The following is a 24,664-nucleotide window of genomic DNA, read 5'->3' as shown; positions in this document are numbered from 1 at the left end:
TAATTTAGTATGCTTCACTGTGGCAAGGATGAAAATGAAGCTTTGAAATCCTCTTTACTCACTTTAAATCGTAACTTAGTTTTCAGTTCCAATGTTATTGTGTGAAAATGTTTTTTTGTGACCGCTACGTAGTCTTTTTGAGTACATGGCTTACAAAAACTTTCGATGCAGCAGCATTGTTTTTTAGTTGCTGTGATCACAATTAATATTTTTTCATCTTCCCCATTTCCCTTCAAGAAGGCTCAACGGACCACATTAGAGATCACCATGAAACTGGAAAAACTGGGTCTCACTCGGAGTTATTCCTTGGGTGGAAAATGTATGCATCATATAATTGTTGGTGCAGTGCTTAAGTCCATTAAAATGTTGCTCTTTTCAATATTGTAAAAGCCTTTAGGTTTTTGTCTCAGCTCTTTATTGATCTCATCAACTATTTTGCATTGCTCATTATAGTTAAGAGGGGGTGGACGAAACACTGGTTTGGTTTTGTTTTTCACATATTTGTTAAACAATTGTTTTCGAGTTATTGAATGCCTGGCAAAATCCCAGTCTCCACCATGTGGCCAAATATACTTCTCTCCAAAACAAAAAACACACATGGATAACTGTGAAAGCCACAAACCTCTGTATGTTTTCATTTACTAAGCTTTATAAAATATTAGAGGCCCTAAAGATACATTATCTTAAAATATCTTTAATACTTCCTCTTCAAATGATGTTTCATTAAGAAAGACCTGTCCTCATCACCCTCTTTGTACATGCTTTTTACACATTGTCTGTTGGGGGTATGTATTCTTTTGATACATTTTAAAAATTGCACAATCATTTTAAAACAGACAGAATGCTAAAACATTACTTTCACTCTGTGAACCACTCCCACCGCCTCCTTAAGTTTGAAGTGGCCGAGCTTGTAACAGGGGTTTTGTAATAACCTTTCTGAATAATCTGACCGCATCAAGACAGTTTTGATTCAGTTGACTTGGGTTGTCAGTTTTGCAACCCTCGCAGTAAGTCGTTCTTCCCCGGCTTTACGCACAATGTTATGATTACCGTTTTCATAGTCTGAAGAGCAAAGTCCTCATCCAGCCTCCAGTTGATCTCAAGACACCTTTTTACAGTTGCGTCCTATCTTTTACAGCTGCAGAGTTTGAGTTCTGGAAAGTCCTCCCCCCCCCCCCCCCCCCCCTTTTCCTCTCACAACTTGAGTAGCAGAGGCATAACGTAGTGCCTGGTGTGACCTCAGCGCTACAGACTCTATCAGCTTCAGTCTTGGATGTTTTGTTCAGCAGCACCTGTAACACAGTTACTTCTGCATTCTTAGGTGTCAGTTCCTGAGTTTCCTTGGGCTGTTGAGTGCTGCAGTGGTATCTGCTCCGTTTGTGGCTTACGTCCACATTGCAGTTAGTACAAACCGAAGACCTTAGTGAGAGACTATCACAAGACATTCTTAAAGATATCTAAAAGCTGGCACTTTCTTTTTTTTTTTTTTAGGAAATCTTAAATTTCTTACCCCCTATGGTCTGCGGCCTGTTGGATTATATCCTCTGTGAATTATGTCCTCTGTGAATACACCTGAGATGCCCAAAGCACTTGTGTAGATTCATATTTCATCTAGTGCCCACTTCCCAGCATTCTGAGCCTGCATTCCAATCATGCTACACTCCTTCATTCACCAGTTTATCATTTTATACGTCTCAATTCAAAATGTTATCCACTTTCGATTTAACTAAATTATATTTTTTACCGTTCTTATTTTATTAAATTATCCCATATGTCATAGACTTTTTTTTTTTGTAAACCATTTTTATTGAATTTTCAGAAGAACTCCATATGTCCTACATTTCCTGGCTTAACAACGGAGCCTCTCACTAATTATACATCTCAATACACATAGGTTGTTGTGTAGAGCTTGTATCATGATATGAAGAAATACCCATAACAAAGAACACCCTATCCCACCCCCGGCCCAGCTGTGCATCTTTTGGTACCTATCATGTATATATGTAATCCTATATCCACTCGTGTGGTAAGGGGCTGCGCGCTGAGGAGGACATTCAGTAGGACAAGTAGAGAGTATTACAGTGCAATTGTTAGTCAGCGGATGTTGGGCTAGTAGGGGATCTTCCATCCATTGATTTATAGCGTGTAGCATGGCTTCCCATGCTCGAAGGTCATCGTGTAATTTCTCATCTGTGCGCACGCGTTTCATATGGAGTTCCTCCACTACCCCCCTCTCTGAGCTGTGGTGTATGGTTAGGAGGCTCAGAAGAGAGCCAACAAATAGCTAAGCAATGTTTCGCTAATGTGAGGCAGAGGAGGATACACTTTCTACTAAGTGCTCTCTTGAGTCATAGAAAGACGCTTATCAAAATATTTCAAGGACCGATTAAAAACATATACGAGTGATTGCAATGTAGACACTTGGGCCAAAAGGATGTAGCAACCTTGTCAAAATCAATTAACTAAACTACGTGGTGATCGTGTACGACCTACACTAGTCACTCCTCGTAGTTAATCTTTTTATTGCATATTAAGTTAATCTTAGCAGTGTGATAATGCAACCCCACAAATACTGGTGGCCAATCTTTTATGTCATTACAGTATGAGGAAGGATGGCATAGTATTTAGTGAAACCTTGATTAGTCAGTTCTCTGCCCTTAAGTTGTAGGGCTTACGAAAAACTATTTGGAAATAAACAAAGATAAAACCAAAGTAGTGATTATAGAATGGGAGTCAAAAAAGGAAACATGCACATGGATTATAAGTAACAAAGGGTTGAGTGTTGTTTCCACCCTCAGACGTAGTCACTAAGGTCAAAGGCTCTTGGATTTGTCTTTAACAGCTGGACAAGCAAACATAATAGTTTTGCATTAGAACAGTTGACTTGGTGATTAAAAATAAACTCTGACGATCCTTACTAAAGGGGCAGAGGCTTCCCTAGGGAAATGCTCTAAGTCTCTCGACTTAGCTGAGTGTATCATGCATCTGGTCTGCTTTGTAGTTTACCAAACTCGACATAACAGGCCCAGGTAAGGCTAGAATTCAGTTTGATGAAACAGACCTATCCACCACATTAGCCTATGCTAAGTTATGCCACAGTATAACACCCGCTACCACCCAGACTTCAAAACTCTAAACGTTGAAGGAAATTGGTTTGGGGGAAGGCAGAGATCTCCATGGATTACATATTTATAGCCCTCTCAAGTTCTCTTAAACACCAAAACAGCAATGGAACACATGGATGAGTACTGCTTTTTAAAGTGCCTGTTAATAAATCTCTGAAAGCCATCTAGAACATAGAGGAAAACAAGCATTTGCAATGCAGTGTGTCTCGCATTTGCTCGAGTTAGGGCTATTAGCGTTGTAAACTCCTAACCGCACTTTTCGTGCCACATAAATTGGAAATGAAAAGTAACAGTTTCACAAAAACGAGCCCATTCACAGCGCCACGGTCGCCATGAGCATCAGCGTGAAGCGACACAGAAAAAGAAGTTTGTTGCAGTTAAACTTATCGGCAAAAGTGCAAATAACCATGTAACAGGGGCGATGGCCAAGGTGGTAACAAAACCTCCCCAGGGAGGGACAAACGTAAAGCAGTTACCCATGTCATCAAAGGATTTTTGAAGGGCAAACCCAGGAACAAGTGGTAGTGATGGGCGTGAGGTGGGCGTTGTTAAAAACCCAGATACATACCAACACGTCGGAAAAGCAGCGCTTGTGCACTGCCATGCTCATCCTAAAAATACATTTTTACATTTGAATTGATAAACCCTTGTGCCTTCAGATATAGATAACCGCATATTTAAGCATTCGGAAAAAAGTTGTAGACTGCAGTGATAAGAAAGAATCAGTCCTGCATGTTGTGTTTGTCCTTCCCTTGCTAACGAGCATTACAGATCCTTTCACATCCTTCGAATTTGTGTTGTCACCTACCGACAGTCTTTGATTACTTGCCTTACAAACGAACATCATCAGTTGACCGCTAGAATTGTCAAGTGCATAGAAACAGTTGAGAAATTGTTGATGCTTGCTTTAAAAAAGAATTGCAAAGGGTTAAAGTGCATAGAATAACTCACCCATTGTATTACATCTCTCAAGGAATTCTTATGCAATTAATGCAGTTTTTTTGTCTCTCCCGAGACCGCACATGCACTTTTGCTTGCAAGACATTTTGCATTTTTACAGGCCACTTAGAGCCCGCCCATTAATTACTATGGGTTCACTTCATTGCCTGTCATAATTTACTTGCTTCTCCTTTGTCAGTGGGTGCTGGCTTCACCTTCTCTGCATAGGTTTGTCCCACTCCTGCAGCATGCCCAAGTACTGCTTTCATGCCCACTGTGTCCTTCCACTGCTTCTTAGTGTTGGGAGGTACTTTTGTGTTGTTGTTGCAGTGTATGTGATAGGTTGTTGCTTGCCCCATCATTGCACTGTTGCATTCCCCGTTGTTGTTTGCCCTGTCCCTCCCTGGTGCTGCTTACCCCGTCATTATTTGCCCCCTCCCTATTGAGTTGTTGTGCTCCACTTTTGCTTTGCCCCGTCTCCTCATATTGTTGCTTTGACCCACCCCAATGCGACCCGCCCAGGTTGTTGCTTTCCCGCCTCCGCCTTATACCTCTCCCACCAAAAAAAATAAAAAGCACTAAGATGCAGCCTGTACAGGACACATCATAGGGATTTTGCTCGTTAACTTTTTGCTATGCTGCTGTACAACATGGCTAGAAGACATTAGCAAAGCCAATCTCACATAGACAGACCTGTTGACTTTGCCAGTGATTTAGATTCGTATTTTAGAATTCAGCTTATAATGCTGGTATTTTAAAAAAATACTTTTTATTGTATGTATTGACCTAGTTGTTTTAGAATATTTAACTTTGAATTGACTTGGGAAGATTTTTTTTTCAATTTATTTTTGAATTAGTTTACAAGAACTATACACATAACTGTCCGTTGATTCACAAGTTGTTGTTTTGGAATGATCTGTTCATATCTTGGGATACCAGAATCAGTAACTTGTACGCAGCTGTTTTTCCTCAGCAGCCGAGTGGCTTGATGGTGGTATTATACTGATTTAAAGTGTCTGGGGTGATTTAAAGAGAGTTCTTGTATGGAAATGCAAAGCTTGTTTACATCATGTGGTGTAAAATATTTGGGGGAAATGCCTACTGGTGGGAGTCACAGTAGTCCATTTTGAAAAGGACTACTGGGGAGTGCGTCCCAGCTGCATGGAAGGGATTGTTTGAGGTTATTTTCAATGTATTTGTTAAGTGCAGTTTGGCTTCTGTCCCTCTGTTGATAATGAATGTTTCTGTGTTCATAGATGCCTAAAATGTGCACCTAGTTTTCTTGCTGAGTATGCTGGGGTCCTGCTATCTGGGGGAAATGAGAAGGAGAGTGAGATGGAAGCCAAAGTGGATTACTGTCATGTAGTGGTGTTGTGAGTCCCACGCCTGAACATGAGCAATTAAAGTACGAGACAAGTAACGTTTGGGCATCTTTCATGTAGACGTGCTGGGGGAAGCCAATGGATGAGATGATATGGCTGTATATAAAGTTTGAAGGGAGAAGAGAAGTGGCTTCAAGACTGAGCCTTGAAGGGCCTTCAGTGGCAGGTATGTAGAGAGGGCGGGGGAGAGAAGAACGCTGAGAGATGGACACAGCCACTAGACAGGATGAGACCCAGTTCAAAGTGATCCTAATGTTGGTTAGAGTGAGCAGTAAAGTGGGTTTATCAACAGTGCCCAGTGCTGCACAGAGGTTGAGCATGATAATGGAAGAAAGGTAGTTCAAATGTTGTTATATGAAGTTGGATACATGAATGATGGCATTTTTCATACAGTGCAAGTGCGTGTGTGAGTGCCGCAGATGTGAAACACAGAGGAAAGGTGCCTATATGCAAAGAATCAAACAGGATAGCTTGGAGAACTCTGCTAGAGGTTTGATTTGGGGAACAAGAGCCAGATGGTGTGCAAGACCACAATCAACTTGTTACATTCCTTTATACCCTGCTGCAGCTCGTTGACTTTGACATCTGCCTTTCACTCTCTTATTGTTCTAAACCCCTTTACAGTTGGAGCAAGCAGGACGTTTTTGAAAACTTGCCATCCACATTCCCCTTGTAAATGTGTAGGACAATTGCTAAATCAAGCTTTATTGATCACAGGTGGTTTGTAATGTAACAATAAGTGGGCAGTAGAGCAAAGTTAGGGCTCAGTAGTCCTAGTGCAAATGGGTAGTATCCGATCTTATACGAAGTAGATGTTCCTGTTATAGGTCCATGAAGCTCTTAATTAAATGTTAGATATTTGTCTTCTCCATTTTACACTGTTGGCATTATCTTTCCTTGACTTAAAGCATTGTGATACTTTATGCATGGATAAAATAGTTGAATTTTCTTTTTTTTTTTTTTCCAGGCTGCTGTATCTGAAGACACAGGCAGATGCCTGACGTCGCCCCTTCCATGTCCTGCTTGTATCTTCCGTAATATGGCCTACTCATGGCCTCAGCAGGGACAGAACATCATAGCCCCGTCTTAAAAAGGAGAATCCCGCACAGGCCGAGTGCTGCTGCTGGGAGCTTTGTTGCCAATTCTACTCAGGGGCCACAAAAACCAAAAAGCCGGTTGCTTGTTCCACAGCTGCAAGTGAAGCCAATTTGGAGGTTACAGAAAAAACAAGTTCCTGTGATAGAGGCTCGGAAACATGCACTTTCTGAAATTCTTCCGCAAAACACTTACTATTTTTTCCCAGGCCAGTTAACTACGTCAGATGCCAGCAACCTACCACTACGGACAGTGTTCAGTGCCCCTCTCAACCAGACATGCTTGCCTCGTGACCATTTGGCAAGCACTCTCGTTTTTCAGCAATCTCACCGTGCTCATAAACCCTATCAGAAACTTGAGTCCCTGTGCTTGAGATCAGAGGTCGTGCGCAGGAGAGTTTGTTCTCCCAGTAGGGATCCTTTCACAGAGTTACCTGCCAATACATTTGCCATATCTGAAAGTGCCATGACTTCGTCATTTGTGGATCAGTTCCACCCACCAAGTGCAGCTGGAGAGCCACCGAGCATTGGAATAAGGACTACCACTCGCTCCAGAAAAGTTACTAGCGCATCCTGCAAACCAGCACTAAACACAAATTCATTCCTGAGGCCAAACAGTGCTGCAGTGCCTTCATATTTAGCTCAGGAGAGCCGCAAAGTAAAAAACCCCAGGATGTCTGCAGGATCCACATCCTGGCAACACCCTGGTGGAAATGGAGATGGCACCACCTGCCACCGTGATGCAGTCCCTTCCAAAAGCAATAGTGTTATCAATGCAAGCCACATAAACTCTTCTGCTGTATGCTCTGTGAACAGTGAGTCTAATCAAAAGGGGCCACAGACTTCTTGCAAGTTAGATGATGCTGAAAGTAGAAGGGGGCGCTCAGAAACCAGAGATCAAGGGGTAAGGCTCACTGAAGCTGTGAGAAAGCTGACTCAAAACGGCTTTAGTAAGAATCATCTGATTAGTGAAGTTGCACTTTGCAATACCTCAAGCACAACTCTGAGTTCTCATGAGGCGCCTAATGCAACCTGCAAGAGGAAAGCACAGACTGTTCTACTTCAGAAGACTAAAGAAGAGGGAGACCACGCTCCTCACAGCGGCCACCTTTGTTTAAATGGTGAACTTAGCCTTGCCAACTCTCAAAGTGCCAATGCCCACCCAGAGCTTGCAACTGCCGACTCTTCAACGTCCAACCCAGACTCTTCAGTCCAAGTCATCTCACAAAGAACTGTTAGTGTTCCTCGCAAACGCAAAGATGCCAAGCCTAAGGGAGAGGATGGCCCTCTGATGAATGTTACTGCAGTGGCCACCCAGATATCCACGATTCAGCTGGATAAGAACAACGGCCTAAAAGACACAAGCATTCACATGCTGGGTGTTCAGAATGGAGATACGGTGTAAGTAAAATGTGAGGTAAAAAGCAGAGTAGGGTTGTACGCTTGGAGTGTTCATCACAGAGGCTGACTTAGTGCTTTGTTGTTCAATGAATTCTGGCCTGCACCTTTAGGGTTAAATGTAGGTTTTGATTGGCTAGGTTTTTCGATGTTGCAAGGTCTACTTTAGTGTACGAAAATAAGGCTAAAATTCTTAAATTGTTACCACATCTGCTCCAGAAACCGTTAAAAGGGACATAGTACATCATCTAGGTGATTGTGACAATCCAGTTGTCTCAGAAATTTGGGATGACTTGTTACTCAGTGAATCTGCGCACATTTCTGCAATGTTTCAATTAATTTAACATATTAAATCAGCTTGTGTTATTGGGTAAGAAGGACAAACTGTTCAGCACAAGTAGTGCTCTCTGTGTTTTCTAAGTCACCTATCTTACTAGAAGGCATTGGGTCGTTTACACAACCCTCTGATCTACATCATCACCTTTGAGATTGTATATCACAATGCAGACTCTTAGTAGTTTTAGCTGGATTACACTTATTAGAATGTGACTTGTGCCTGGACATGTCCCTCATTCCATTCTCTTAAAGCGGTGGTTCCCAACCTTTTGACTTAGGAGGATCCACTCTGAATCACTGCTGCAAACCAGGGACCCCCAAGCAATTGGCATGATTAAAATCTCAACAATTAAAACAGTAATTCACAAAAAAATGCACAAACAAGTACTCACCAAACAAATACTCGAATTACTAAAGATATAAATATTTTATATTGGAAAGAATATGCAAAAATCGAAAAACGTTACTGGGAAGGATGGCGCTTCATCTCGACAACTAACGTTTCAGTGTTTGGTTTTATTTAGGAAAACTGAATCTCCAGGTCAGATTCTACACTTCCCAAGAAATTTCTGTTTTTATTTTTTAGGTACATAAGATCTGAGAAAGCTTTTTCACATAAATATGTGGTGGGCAAAGGAAGTAAAACCACAAGGGCGTCACCTCTCAATAGTCTCTGTCTTATGTAATTCATGTGTTTCATCGCACCTCTCATACAAGTGTAGCGTGTCAGAGCACTTTATACAGAGGGCTACAAGGTGTAGGATTCATATGTAAGCCACACTGGTAGGCATTTTCTAAGAGTGCTTGGTCTGGAGAAGCATTTAAAATACTGTTCTTTGCATGACACTCATTCTTTGCAGCAGACATATTAACCATCATTGCCACCTTAAATGAGTCAAAACTGCCACTAGACAAATCTCCCATCCCTCTCCTGCAGGTACATTAATCACCAGAGTTATCTTGATGCTTTTATTTTTGCCGGAAAGCTGCTAGATGGACAAAATTCTGCTGTGCTTTTAAAACTGCTTCACTAAGGAAGTAATAAATATAAAAAACGTAATAAAAATAAAAAACACGTAGGTTTCTGTCCAGAGGCCCCTGCTGGAAAAGGGTCTTCCTGCCAGCCCAGGCCTGTGGACCCCCTGGAAATGTCACAGACCCCTGGGGGTCCGCGGACCACAATTTGGGAACCACTGCCTTAAAGCATGTGCCTCTCTCTTTCTATTTAGACTTTGTTTCACAGTTTGAACCTAGCAACAGTAACCATATACGTGCCCTCTCAGATTGTAAAGCCTGGATTGCTCAAATCTATATTTTGGCGATTGAAGCATGTATGCTATTTTTAATTTCTTCGGATTTGAGGTCTTTTAGTCCCCTCATTGAGACTAGGTCATTTGTATTGTTTTGCAGGGATGTGAAATTCCTATCACCCGGAACACATTGTTTGGGGTCAAAAGCAACAAGTTTTCATGTTTATGTTGTCCTTGGGACTAGTAGGCCCATACCCCTGCAGCACAAACCCTGTGGCTGCCAGTTTACAGAGAAGGGAACTGTCTGCAGTTGAGGTAATATGTGAATCCATATGTTAATGCTGATCGAGCTTGTATTTATGGTTCATTATTAGGGTAAAAGCTGTAAATAAATGCTTTAAGGTCACACTGCACTACTGACAGTGGTTCAAGTTTAAAAAAAAAAAAGTGTACACACGTTTGAAAAGTTTAACAATGGGACTAAGTATAATGCTCCGAGAATACTCTGATTAGATGCAAATGTTTGCAGAAGCTTGTAAGCAAGAGTGATGATTCTTTGCTTTCAAAATAAAATATTCAGAAAAAAATGCAAGTAGGAAAAAAAAAGTTTCGCTACTATGAAATTTTAGGTGCTATTTCTTTGAAGCGTCAATTAGTAAAATGTGTTGATGAATGCTAGTATTTCCCAAAAATATTCCTAATGGAAAATCATAGTAACCATTTTCAACAAGATTATGGGAAGCATGAAAATAAGCAAGCACCTGGCAAAGCCAATCGATCAGCATTTTTGTGAGTCTCTTGGTTTAGTCAATACGTGTCTTGTTTTGAAATGGCTTTTATAACACTTCATTGTTGTGGGAGTTGCAAGGCCCTCTCCATTGTAAGAAACACTGGCAAAAAGAAAAAAAAAATGTTTTTGGTCTTAAGTGCACATTGCCACCAGTGGCGTAACAAAGCCCCGCAACCCCCCTCCAAGGGACTCCCACAGCACCTGCCCTGAGTGAGTCTGGAGGTTGGGTGGGGGTGGAGGGGCCTCAATGTTTTTTTACAAGGTGGCTCCTCCAGTTTCGTTAGGCCACTGATTGCCGCAGTGGTTCCTGGCACTGAATAAAACTACTTTGTGTGCCATTATGCTCCTTGTGGAAGAGCAGAATGTGATCACTCACAGTAAAGCCAGCCGATGGAGAGAAATAGAAGTTTGATAAAAACAAAATGTCTTTAATGCCAAACCTAATTAGGCGCCCAGTTCTTAAAGAAAGTCACAAAAGTGCACCCATGGTGTGTCTTTGAATTAGTGGCTTTCATGAATTCACAAGAACATAAAAAAGTAGACCAGAAACTCGTACTCCTAGAAAATATTTGTGAAATGTATTTTAGCACAAGCAAATATACATGTGTAGATTTGCTCATGTGAAAATTCGAGGGTATACAAGCTCACTTTCTCTCCAACCACTTTTTTTCCAACCCTGGAAGAACTTCTTCTGCCATTATCAGGAGTACATTTACAACCTTTCTCACTATGGGAAAAGATTAGAAAAGAGTTGGTGAAAATCCTTGAAACATGCAAGTTAGTAGGGTTGCAGACTCAAAGGCATTCCAGCCCCGGAACTACTGCTTACTGCTTCCTCCAGCTCCAGTTTGTAGATCTGCGGAAAGGTGGCAAAATAAGGAAATTGCTGTAGTAAGGATTGAAATTGCAATTATTCAAGTCCTACTATAGTAGTAGCCCTGGCATAATCAGAGAGGCTGTTATAGGAGCTCTGACATAATGAGATTGCTGCCATTATTTTTCGCCGACCTACATGGCACCAAAGGGACAAGTAGATTATTATTTTCTTCTTTTGCAGGACATGTATATTTAAGAAGCAACCTGTCCCATGGACAAGTAGTCATTTTATTAAATTCCACACCCCTGGTTTTGGCTAAGTGAATGCCAATTAAAGTACGAACCAAGTAATGTTTGGGCATTACTTGGTGAGTGCGCCATTGTGGTAATAAGTTTACTTCAGAGAACTGAAGATTTAAGTCCTGAAGTTTATGGTTTCACTGAGAATACCTGCAACAGAGAAGTAGGATTACAGGTAAGTAGTGGTTTACTATAGCTGGATTCCAAACCTAAATTTGATTTTACTTCATAGCATCATTACAATAGCTTCATAGATTACGTCCTATAGATTGGTATGTTTTAACACGTCGAGCAGTTGATTTGCTGAAGCATTGTGGTTCTATGTTACACAGACCCGTTGTAAAGAAATGGCTCCCTGTTGCAGTTACCCCCCACTTTTTTGCCTGATACTGATGCTGACTTGACTGAGAAGAGTGCTGGGACCCTGCTAACCAGGCCCCAGCACCAGTGTTCCTTCACCTAAAATGTACCATTGTATCCACAATTGGCACACCCTGGCATTCAGATAAGTCCCTTGTAACTGGTACTTCTAGTACCAAGGGCCCTGATGCCAAGGAAGGTCTCTAAGGGCTGCAGCATGTCTTATGCCACCCTAGAGACCCCTCACTCAGCACAGACACACTGCTTACAAGCCTGTGTGTGCTAGTGAGAACAAAATGAGTAAGTCGACATGGCACTCCCCTCAGGGTGCCATGCCAGCCTCTCACTGCCTATGCAGTATAGGTAAGACACCCCTCTAGCAGGCCTTACAGCCCTAATGCAGGGTGCACTATACCATAGGTGAGGGTACCAGTGCATGAGCATGGTACCCCTACAGTGTCTAAACAAAACCTTAGACATTGTAAGTGCAGGGTAGCCATAAGAGTATATGGTCTGGGAGTTTGTCAAACACGAACTCCACAGCACCATAATGGCTACACTGAAAACTGGGAAGTTTGGTATCAAACTTCTCAGCACAATAAATGCACACTGATGCCAGTGTACATTTTATTGTAAAATACACCACAGAGGGCACCTTAGAGGTGCCCCCTGAAACTTAACCGACTGTCTGTGTAGGCTGACTAGTTCCAGCAGCCTGCCACACCAGAGACATGTTGCTGGCCCCATGGGGAGAGTGCCTTTGTCACTCTGAGGCCAGTAACAAAGCCTGCACTGGGTGGAGATGCTAACACCTCCCCCAGGCAGGAGCTGTGACACCTGGCGGTGAGCCTCAAAGGCTCACCCCTTTGTCACAGCCCAGCAGGGCACTCCAGCTTAGTGGAGTTGCCCGCCCCCTCCGGCCACGGCCCCCACTTTTGGCGGCAAGGCTGGAGGGAACAAAGAAAGCAACAAGGAGGAGTCACTGGCCAGTCAGGACAGCCCCTAAGGTGTCCTGAGCTGAAGTGACTCTAACTTTTAGAAATCCTCCATCTTGCAGATGGAGGATTCCCCCAATAGGGTTAGGATTGTGACCCCCTCCCCTTGGGAGGAGGCACAAAGAGGGTGTACCCACCCTCAGGGCTAGTAGCCATTGGCTACTAACCCCCCAGACCTAAACACACCCTTAAATTTAGTATTTAAGGGCTACCCTGAACCCTAGAAAATCAGATTCCTGCAACTACAAGAAGAAGGACTGCCCAGCTGAAAACCCCCGCAGCGGAAGACCAGAAGACGACAACTGCCTTGGCTCCAGAAACTCACCGGCCTGTCTCCTGCCTTCCAAAGATCCTGCTCCAGCGACGCCTTCCAAAGGGACCAGCGACCTCGACATCCTCTGAGGACTGCCCCTGCTTCGAAAAGACAAGAAACTCCCGAGGACAGCGGACCTGCTCCAAGAAAAGCTGCAACTTTGTTTCCAGCAGCTTTAAAGAACCCTGCAAGCTCCCCGCAAGAAGCGTGAGACTTGCAACACTGCACCCGGCGACCCCGACTCGGCTGGTGGCGATCCAACACCTCAGGAGGGACCCCAGGACTACTCTGATACTGTGAGTACCAAAACCTGTCCCCCCTGAGCCCCCACAGCGCCGCCTGCAGAGGGAATCCCGAGGCTTCCCCTGACCGCGACTCTTTGAACCTAAAGTCCCGACGCCTGGGAGAGACCCTGCACCCGCAGCCCCCAGGACCTGAAGGACCGGACTTTCACTGGAGAAGTGACCCCCAGGAGTCCCTCTCCCTTGTCCAAGTGGAGGTTTCCCCGAGGAATCCCCCCCTTGCCTGCCTGCAGCGCTGAAGAGATCCCGAGATCTCTCATAGACTAACATTGCGAACCCGACGCTTGTTTCTACACTGCACCCGGCCGCCCCCGCGCCGCTGAGGGTGAAATTTCTGTGTGGGCTTGTGTCCCCCCCGGTGCCCTACAAAACCCCTCTGGTCTGCCCTCCGAAGACGCGGGTACTTACCTGCAAGCAGACCGGAACCGGGGCACCCCCTTCTCTCCATTCTAGCCTATGTGTTTTGGGCACCACTTTGAACTCTGCACCTGACCGGCCCTGAGCTGCTGGTGTGGTGACTTTGGGGTTGCTCTGAACCCCCAACGGTGGGCTACCTTGGACCAAGAACTGAACCCTGTAAGTGTCTTACTTACCTGGTAAAACTAACAAAAACTTACCTCCCCCAGGAACTGTGAAAATTGCACTAAGTGTCCACTTTTAAAACAGCTATTTGTGAATAACTTGAAAAGTATACATGCAATTTTGATGATTTGAAGTTCCTAAAGTACTTACCTGCAATACCTTTCGAATGAGATATTACATGTAGAATTTGAACCTGTGGTTCTCAAAATAAACTAAGAAAAGATATTTTTCTATACAAAACCTATTGGCTGGATTTGTCTCTGAGTGTGTGTACCTCATTTATTGTCTATGTGTATGTACAACAAATGCTTAACACTACTCCTTGGATAAGCCTACTGCTCGACCACACTACCACAAAATAGAGCATTAGTATTATCTCTTTTTGCCACTATCTTACCTCTAAGGGGAACCCTTGGACTCTGTGCATACTATTCCTTACTTTGAAATAGTGCATACAGAGCCAACATCCTACATTGGTGGCAGCGGTGGGATACAAGACTTTGCATTTGCTGGACTACTCAGCCAATACCTGATCACACGACAAATTCCAAAATTGTCATTAGAGATTGATTTTTGCAATTTGAAATTTTTCTAAATTCTTAAAAGTCCTGCTAGGGCCTTGTGTGTTAAGTCCCTGTTTAGCATTGTCTTTTAGAGTTTAAAAGTTTGTTAAAGGTTTGAAATTAGATTCTAGAAACAGTTTTAGATTCTTTAAAAAGTCTTCCAACTTTTAGCAAAATAATGTCTGATACAGAGATGAATGTGGTGGAACTCGACACCACACCTTACCTCCATCTTAAGATGAGGGAGCTAAGGTCTCTCTGTAATATAAAGAAAATAACCATTGGCTCCAGACCTACCAAAATTCAGCTCCAGGAGCTGTTGGCAGAGTTTGAAAAAGCCAACCCCTCTGAGGATGACTTCACAGAGGAAGAAATTAGTGACTTGGAGGGCAATTCCCCCCTTCCAGTCCTAAATAGGGAGACCAGGGCCTCTCAAGCCCTGTCTCCAAAAATGATAGTCAGAAATGTTGCTTCCCTCACAGGAGGGTCCAGCATTTCTGAAATCACTGAGGATGCTCTCAGTGAGGATGACCCCCTGTTAGCCAGGATGGTCAAAAGATTGGCTTTGGAAAAGCAGCTCCTAGCCATAGAAAGAGAAAGAAAAGAGATGGGCCTAGGTCCCATCAATGGTGGCAGCAACTTAAATAGGGTCAGAGATTCTCCTAACATCCTAAAAATCCCCAAAGGGATTGTAACAAAATATGAAGATGGTGATGACATCACCAAATGGTTCACAGCTTTTGAGAGGGCTTGTGTAACCAGAAAAGTGAACAGATCCCACTGGGGTGCTCTCCTTTGGGAAATGTTCACTGGAAAGTGTAGGGATAGACTCCTCACACTCTCTGGAAAAGATGCAGAATCTTATGACCTCATGAAGGGTACCCTGATTGAGGGCTTTGGATTCTCCACTGAGGAGTATAGAATTAGATTCAGGGGGGCTCAAAAATCCTCGAGCCAGACCTGGGTTGATTTTGTAGACTACTCAGTAAAAACACTAGATGGTTGGTTAACTGGAAATGAAGTGTGTGACTATGTTGGGCTTTATAATTTGTTTATGAAAGAACACATTTTAAGTAACTGCTTCAATGAAAAGTTGCATCAGTATCTGGTAGACCTAGGTCCAATTTCTCCCCAAGAATTGGGAAAGAAGGCAGACCACTGGGTCAAGACTAGGGTAACCAAAACTTCCACTGGGGGTGACCAAAAGAAAGGGGTTACAAAAACTCCCCAGGAGAAAGTGGGTAACACTAGAAACAAAGAAAAAGAGTCCTCTGTAGGCCCCCAAAAACCAGAACAGGTGGGTGGGCCCCAGGACACAACCCAAAACAAAGGTGGGTACCAGGGTAAGAACTCGGATGCCACTAAGGCATGGTGCCACAACTGTAAACAGTCTGGGCACCACACCAAGGACACTTCTTGTCCCAAAAACAAACCCCAGAACAAAATTCCTGGGGTAACCAGTGTAGCCATGGGAGATGACTCCTCAGATGAGGAGGTCTTCCTAGCCTTCAACTGGAAACAGGGCCCAACAGGTGAGTTGGAGATTCCAGAGGGAAGTAGACACTTCCACCACCTACTGGTGAATGGAATCCCAACCACTGCCCTGAGAGACACTTGTGCCAGTCACACTATTGTGCATGACAGGCTGGTGCTCTCAAACCAGTACATCCCAGGTGAGACTGCCAGGGTAAGAGTTAGCCTAGACAGGGTCACTAAGAGGCCTGTGGCTTTAGTGCCCATAGAAGTGGGTGACACTCTTAGCTGGAGAAGGGTAGTAGTCAGTACAGACCTCCCCCTTGATTGTCTCCTTGGAAATGACTACCCAGAGGTTAGTCAGAGCTCAAGAGAGGAACTGGTCCAGTGCCAGTCCTCTCCCAAGGACTCTGGAAGTCCTGCCTCTGCAGTAAATGCAAGCAGGCCCCAGAAGAAGAAGAAAAGAAAACAGAGTAGGAAGGGTGGACAACCTTTAGCCAAGGTTACAGCAAGCCAAGGAGATTCTGCTCCAGTAGGGGAGAACTCCAAAAATGGCCCTGATAAAGTCCAACCTGACCCACAAGAAGTCCTGGCTAGTCAGGCAACTGTTAAACCTGAGTGGGTGGCTCCTCAGCTAACAGAAGAAAGAGTGGAAGAAGGGTGTTTACTACAAGATGTGGTAACCCCCCACTCCAATACAGCAGACAGGCAACCTGAACCCAAAGAAGCCTGTAACTTAGCCCCTTCCCTTTTAGGTGAAGAGCTAAAGGTGTGGTTCTGGGCACTGACAGCTGTCAGTGGCCTCTGCTGGGTGTTAGCCTTTATGGCTGCACTATCCTTAGCATGGTGGTCTGACCCCATGCCAAATAGCAAGTTAGGCCCCCTGACCCTATTGGTCATGGTGGGGTTACTCCAGCTCTGGGTAACCTCTCTGGGTAAGCTAGGGGTAACCCTGGCCAAGATAAGGTTAGCAGAGGTGGATACCTCTAAGACCAAGATAGAAAGAATGGGTGGAGACATTGAAGAGGCAGACAAGAGGCAATTCAGACTAGGTCCTATCACTGTGGAAGTAGGTCAGTTCCCCAAAGGGAATGACCTGAACAGAAGGATGTAAGGCAGAGTAGGCCCTGCAACTAACCAGCCTATTTCTCCTACTCTTCCTCGCCTGACAGACTAGGAAGACTCTCCCAGCTTGGGCTGAGTCTCCTGGCCTGTGGGCTGGGGGGGGCTTGTGTAAAGAAATGGCTCCCTGTTGCAGTTACCCCCCACTTTTTTGCCTGATACTGATGCTGACTTGACTGAGAGGAGTGCTGGGACCCTGCTAACCAGGCCCCAGCACCAGTGTTCCTTCACCTAAAATGTACCATTGTATCCACAATTGGCACACCCTGGCATTCAGATAAGTCCCTTGTAACTGGTACTTCTAGTACCAAGGGCCCTGATGCCAAGGAAGGTCTCTAAGGGCTGCAGCATGTCTTATGCCACCCTAGAGACCCCTCACTCAGCACAGACACACTGCTTACAAGCCTGTGTGTGCTAGTGAGAACAAAATGAGTAAGTCGACATGGCACTCCCCTCAGGGTGCCATGCCAGCCTCTCACTGCCTATGCAGTATAGGTAAGACACCCCTCTAGCAGGCCTTACAGCCCTAAGGCAGGGTGCACTATACCATAGGTGAGGGTACCAGTGCATGAGCATGGTACCCCTACAGTGTCTAAACAAAACCTTAGACATTGTAAGTGCAGGGTAGCCATAAGAGTATATGGTCTGGGAGTTTGTCAAACACGAACTCCACAGCACCATAATGGCTACACTGAAAACTGGGAAGTTTGGTATCAAACTTCTCAGCACAATAAATGCACACTGATGCCAGTGTACATTTTATTGTAAAATACACCACAGAGGGCACCTTAGAGGTGCCCCCTGAAACTTAACCGACTGTCTGTGTAGGCTGACTAGTTCCAGCAGCCTGCCACACCAGAGACATGTTGCTGGCCCCATGGGGAGAGTGCCTTTGTCACTCTGAGGCCAGTAACAAAGCCTGCACTGGGTGGAGATGCTAACACCTCCCCCAGGCAGGAGCTGTGACACCTGGCGGTGAGCCTCAAAGGCTCACCCCTTTGTCACAGCCCAGCAGGGCACTCCAGCTTAGTGGAGTTGCCCGCCCCCTCCGGCCACGGCCCCCACTTTTGGCGGCAAGGCTGGAGGGAACAAAGAAAGCAACAAGGAGGAGTCACTGGCCAGTCAGGACAGCCCCTAAGGTGTCCTGAGCTGAAGTGACTCTAACTTTTAGAAATCCTCCATCTTGCAGATGGAGGATTCCCCCAATAGGGTTAGGATTGTGACCCCCTCCCCTTGGGAGGAGGCACAAAGAGGGTGTACCCACCCTCAGGGCTAGTAGCCATTGGCTACTAACCCCCCAGACCTAAACACACCCTTAAATTTAGTATTTAAGGGCTACCCTGAACCCTAGAAAATCAGATTCCTGCAACTACAAGAAGAAGGACTGCCCAGCTGAAAACCCCCGCAGCGGAAGACCAGAAGACGACAACTGCCTTGGCTCCAGAAACTCACCGGCCTGTCTCCTGCCTTCCAAAGATCCTGCTCCAGCGACGCCTTCCAAAGGGACCAGCGACCTCGACATCCTCTGAGGACTGCCCCTGCTTCGAAAAGACAAGAAACTCCCGAGGACAGCGGACCTGCTCCAAGAAAAGCTGCAACTTTGTTTCCAGCAGCTTTAAAGAACCCTGCAAGCTCCCCGCAAGAAGCGTGAGACTTGCAACACTGCACCCGGCGACCCCGACTCGGCTGGTGGCGATCCAACACCTCAGGAGGGACCCCAGGACTACTCTGATACTGTGAGTACCAAAACCTGTCCCCCCTGAGCCCCCACAGCGCCGCCTGCAGAGGGAATCCCGAGGCTTCCCCTGACCGCGACTCTTTGAACCTAAAGTCCCGACGCCTGGGAGAGACCCTGCACCCGCAGCCCCCAGGACCTGAAGGACCGGACTTTCACTGGAGAAGTGACCCCCAGGAGTCCCTCTCCCTTGTCCAAGTGGAGGTTTCCCCGAGGAATCCCCCCCTTGCCTGCCTGCAGCGCTGAAGAGATCCCGAGATCTCTCATAGACTAACATTGCGAACCCGACGCTTGTTTCTACACTGCACCCGGCCGCCCCCGCGCCGCTGAGGGTGAAATTTCTGTGTGGGCTTGTGTCCCCCCCGGTGCCCTACAAAACCCCTCTGGTCTGCCCTCCGAAGACGCGGGTACTTACCTGCAAACAGACCGGAACCGGGGCACCCCCTTCTCTCCATTCTAGCCTATGTGTTTTGGGCACCACTTTGAACTCTGCACCTGACCGGCCCTGAGCTGCTGCTGTGGTGACTTTGGGGTTGCTCTGAACCCCCAACGGTGGGCTACCTTGGACCAAGAACTGAACCCTGTAAGTGTCTTACTTACCTGGTAAAACTAACAAAAACTTACCTCCCCCAGGAACTGTGAAAATTGCACTAAGTGTCCACTTTTAAAACAGCTATTTGTGAATAACTTGAAAAGTATACATGCAATTTTGATGATTTGAAGTTCCTAAAGTACTTACCTGCAATACCTTTCGAATGAGATTACATGTAGAATTTGAACCTGTGGTTCTCAAAATAAACTAAGAAAAGATATTTTTCTATACAAAACCTATTGGCTGGATTTGTCTCTGAGTGTGTGTACCTCATTTATTGTCTATGTGTATGTACAACAAATGCTTAACACTACTCCTTGGATAAGCCTACTGCTCGACCACACTACCACAAAATAGAGCATTAGTATTATCTCTTTTTGCCACTATCTTACCTCTAAGGGGAACCCTTGGACTCTGTGCATACTATTCCTTACTTTGAAATAGTGCATACAGAGCCAACATCCTACACCCGTGCTAATGTAATGTTTTCTAAGTCGTGTGAAGGAAAGTAGAGCAGGCAAGATGGATAATAACATGTTAAAAATAGAAGTGTAAGAATTAAAGAAGAGAATTCATTTAAAGAACACAATGCATTTTTTTGATCCAGTCAAGGACAGGAAAAAACTAAATTCTTTAATGATGAGTGGAGTGTCACTGTCACAGTTGTGTAGCCCATGTCTTTCACTAAATGAAGCCACTTCAGGACCCTGCAGAAAGTTACAAACTGTATTGTATGAGCAGACTGTGACCACGGTCTGGGTCCTAGGCACTGTCCACTAAACAATTGCCAGGATGTTCGCCTGAAGATATAATTGGTCTTTTGTCATTCCAGTTCATGCCCATGGAAGGCTATGCACCCTTTCTGACCATGCCCTCAATGACTTGTAGGAACACCTGCATAGTGGGTTCCCAGTTACCTGCTGGAACAAGATACATGTAGTTCTTAAAAATTAGCTTCAGAGTCATTTAGCCACTGTTATTTACCAGCCACTGGAAAGTTTCTGAATGTACAGGGCATGACAGTAAAACAGTAGTGCTCTTCAAGGTCAATGGTCAAAATGATGAAATCACCCCTATTTCTCTTCAGAAAGCTGCTAGTATGTACATGTGCAGTCAAAAACTGTCTAAAGGTAAGCAGATGTGAACCGCTGTATTATCCGGCATGTTCCACTTTCTCTGACTAAACTTGTTGTTCCCTGTGATCTGCATTGTTAAGGAAAACCACTGTAGGTTCTCCCTCCTTGGAGTGGGAGGGCTGGCCACGGTCTCCTCCACCCAGGTTTTGTGGTTTACATGTGCTAGGTAAAAAGTAGTTTGAGGAGCAGAAGGAAGGATTTGCCCTTTACACCTACCTATTCTACTGTTACTGCATCTGCAGCATGCTCAAACATATTCAGCTATAATTTAACCTCATGAAGGCCAAGCTGACACTTGAGCTGCTGGGTAAAAAGGAGTCTTCCGAATTTACTGCTCTTTGCTGATAAAATTCGCCGTTTCTTCTTGGTGAGCCCTGATCCTACTAAGATCAAGATGTGGGGTAATTAGATGAAGAAAATTGAGGGAGGCAAATTGTGTTTCCTTCTGGTCAATTGAAATATTGCACAAATGTGGCTGTGGCTGATAAACTCATAGAGAAGTTTGGACACACAATATGGATCATTGTTCCCATCATGAGGAGGCAGTTGCCAGAGAGTAAAATATGGACTCCTTTATGGGATTACTTTTACAATGTTGGACCATGATTGGTTTGTAATGCACATTTGGGGTTACAAACGTCTAATAAGCTATTATTCTGTTGATTTTTACTTTGGTATACGCCGTTTATTTCCCAAATATCCGTTGTGCAACATTGCCTTGTATGCTCTGGAAAATTAATAACAATCATTTGGAATACATGTGCTTTGGTGAATGGCTGTGCCAAAGAGTCAGGTTTTCTTTAATCAGTCTGGCTCTGCTGTCACATATATTTTTTTAAAGATTGAATTCCCTGATTCCAGTCTCTACGCCCATTCCTATCTGTTGAAACGAAATCCACCATCGCTATTCTGTATTTCGACTCATAAAAAAAACCAACAATGGCTGTTGTGTGAGTCTAACAAGGAATCAGAAAATCTCCTACATTAGTGTAAACCTGTGACTACTTGCTTCTGAGACCGATAAATCACAACCTCAAATGAGAGATGAAATTCCTCTTGACTGGAGGAAAAGGCAGCACTTTGGCTTGCGGTGGCTTTCCATTTTGGTCACCAAGTGGAGTAAATACTGCCTTGCTTAATCAGTAGCTTGCACTCTTTTAGAGATCTAGGTGACTCTACATACCAACATAGAGCAACTGTCCAGCCAGAAGTTTGAACCACTTTTGGGTTGCTGCTCTCTCTGCAAACTGAGCTCACACTGAGGTTCTGCGTTTTTACAGTGACCTCTATACAAACTGGAAGCTTCACTTTCTGCAACAGGAGTGTGACATTGCCCGACAGGCAAACAGACTTGATAGAATGAAGAGATGGAAGAGGTTAAGTTGACCACAGAATCTGGGTGGTGGATTTCTCAAAATGGCGCTGTTTTTACTCCTTGGTGTCTGCCCCTTTTCTATTCAGCATCTTGGTTATTAGTTTGCAAGCACCTATGTGCAGTCAAGACCTTTCCTACTAAAGGCAGTCTACTGCGTGACTGCTCAGCGAGTGCACCAAAGGCCTGCCCTTCTGCTTTTTTTTGTGCACAGCACCATCCATGCTACTGGTTGCCTTCACCATTGGTTGGCTCTCCTGTTGACAAAACATTTCCTTCTTGCAGATGCTCCAGGTAATTGTAGGAGGAGGCTGACTGCTAGTTCAAAGGGGACTTTGTTCACTCACCTACCACTCCTGTGCTTACATGTGAAGGCCATGATGGTGTTGAGGGGGAAAGGAGAGGGACACGTAGCTCTGTACTGCACCATTTAGGGAGGCCATTTATCAGCTTGCAGTGCACCTTAATGCACGCTGTCTCGCAGAAGAGATCCATGATGTATCAATAGATGACCTTCTCAACATACTCTTCATTACTGAGTCTTCAGCTACCACAGAATGTAAATCTGATTTAGAGGAAGCCTGTCCAATAGAGTATAAGGCCTCCCACCCCCCTCACTAAGGTCATCAGGGTGAAGGCTCAGCAGTTTTATTTTAAAGTCTTGATTTACTGTCCTTAGACCTACATACTTTTCTGGAGGCTAACCTGTTGAGGTTTCCAGTGCCAGCTCTCTGGGTCCTAAGCCCTGGGTGTGCTTGAATGCTACGTCCCCAGGTACAGCCTTGCACATCACAGTAGCTTTATTGCATTTTTATTAAGCCCCTGCTTCTCCCTCACTCCACTTTTCTTCTACTCAGTGATTTTAATCTGTAGGTAGAGGCACTAACTCTCACACTACAGATGTCAACAATTCTCTTGACGGCTGTTGGCCTAAAGCAGTCGTTGTTGGTCCCATGCATTGGGACTGTCACATCCTTGACCTTATCTTCAGCTTGCAAGAACTGGTCACCATAGGGCCCATTCTGCCCCTGATTTGGTCAGATCATTGTCTTATACATTTTGATATTCGCATGTTGGAATTAAAGCAGACAGCTGATGTTTTTAAATCTCCTGCATCATGAAATGCCTTATGGCTAAGATTTTGATGATCTTGTTTAATACATTTTTTAAAGGCCTGTTTACACTGCCTAACCTTTGTCTAGCAGATTGTGCCAGTCATTGAGGTAACCATAATTTAAACATTGTTTTTTCTGACTACGATCGGTGTAGAATTCGGTCTCCACTGATTATTCTTTGTTCAGACCATTGTGCCTTCTCCTGGGTATGGACAGATCTTGAAAACAGTGTGGAGTGGCTTCAGTGACAATTGCATGTAAATAGAATAAGGTGGATTTGCTCATGTTACTTTTCCACTTAATATCTAATTCATCCGAGAGATCTGTGGAGTTCTAGATTGTAATCATCATTACAATTAACGAGTCCTTGACGTCTTCTGCTTCCCCAGATCCTAACATACTGCTTCTGATGGAAACCTCTAACCTCAAATTCCTGACTGTTTGAATGATCCCCAGGCATTACACTGGATCTGGAAACTTTCAGAGCAATTATCCTGCATGCCCCTATATGGCGTGGGCTTCTTCGCACCAACATTTTTCTGTTCCGGAAGTGACTAACCAAGCTGTCTGTAAATGCCACCTGTGCATGGCTTTGTCTGTTCTGTTCTTCTTCAAGCCTTCAGTTATGGATTTGGAGCTCTCCCTGGTCTTTGCCTAGATTTTCTAAACAAATTTCATCCAGTGTGCAATAAAAATGGCACCCCCCAAAAGCTGCAGGGTTTATGCCATAAACGCACTGTTGCAAATAAATGCTGGTGACAGACTCTCATGGAATCTGTTTGCTGTTCTTTGAGTCTTGCCATGACTCAAAAGCCTCCAAGCATGGTATCCAGATGAACGCGAGAGCTCTTTGGGAACAAGAAGCCAAACACTACATGGCCGAACATAAGAAGGTTCCTGGCTTTGACTGTTTGAAGTTGAAAGACCGGTTCCATTCCTGAAGTCACTCCGATGGCAGGTCATCGTAGTGGTCGAAATCGGCATGTAAGTCAAAGAAAAACACTACAAACTGACTCTTCCCGCCATGCTCAAACTCTAAAGCTGGTGCAAGGGCGTTAACATGACTCCCTGTCTTGCTCCCGCTCTCCATCAGAACTGATTCAGAGTCTGGTCCCGAAGCATCCAGATTTTCCAGGACTGTTGATGACATCTCAGACAGCGGAGGCTGACATGCATGTTGTAACCACTCTACCAGCTCCCTGTGGGGCACATTTCCCACTCCCCCCCCCCCCCCCCCCCCCCCCCCAACCGGGATCCACACAGGCCTCCAGTTAGAATTCGACTGGTGAATCTACCCTCTGCCCTGACTGTGCCTCTTGGACCTGTTTTGGGGCCGGCACTGTCTCTGATGCCTTGCCCTAGTTCTGTTGCCACCCCCGCGACCATCATGCTTGCACTAACGTCACATGAGGAGGTGCCTCCTGTTGTGCTATCTGACTCTTATATGAATCCGCTACTGCCTCGACTGAAGCTACGCCTGGTGCCAGCTGGTGTGCTGTCTCTTGGAAACCCATCTGTATCTTTCCCCTTACCACAAATTAGGGTCTGGTCTTCACATAGCTTATTTGGTACGG

General features: G+C 44.8%; 1 protein-coding gene across 2 annotated transcripts in view; it reads left to right on the top strand.

Annotated features, from left to right (window-relative positions):
- The window catches only part of TTLL4 (tubulin tyrosine ligase like 4), a 322,322-nt gene that overhangs the window by 39,043 nt on the left and 258,615 nt on the right, over window positions 1-24,664 (top strand). For both annotated transcript variants that reach the window (XM_069227141.1, XM_069227142.1), the window contains exon 2: window positions 6,414-7,941. In XM_069227141.1, coding sequence (XP_069083242.1) covers window positions 6,497-7,941 — 1,445 coding nt within the window. In that variant the 5' untranslated portion in view covers window positions 6,414-6,496. The remainder of the gene's footprint in view (window positions 1-6,413; window positions 7,942-24,664) is intronic.

This window comes from Pleurodeles waltl, chromosome 3_2 (assembly GCF_031143425.1).
Source record: "Pleurodeles waltl isolate 20211129_DDA chromosome 3_2, aPleWal1.hap1.20221129, whole genome shotgun sequence".
Classification (NCBI taxonomy): Eukaryota; Metazoa; Chordata; class Amphibia; order Caudata; family Salamandridae; genus Pleurodeles; species Pleurodeles waltl.
Note: the sequence above shows the minus strand (reverse complement) of the source record. Positions and strands in the feature narration are given on the sequence as shown.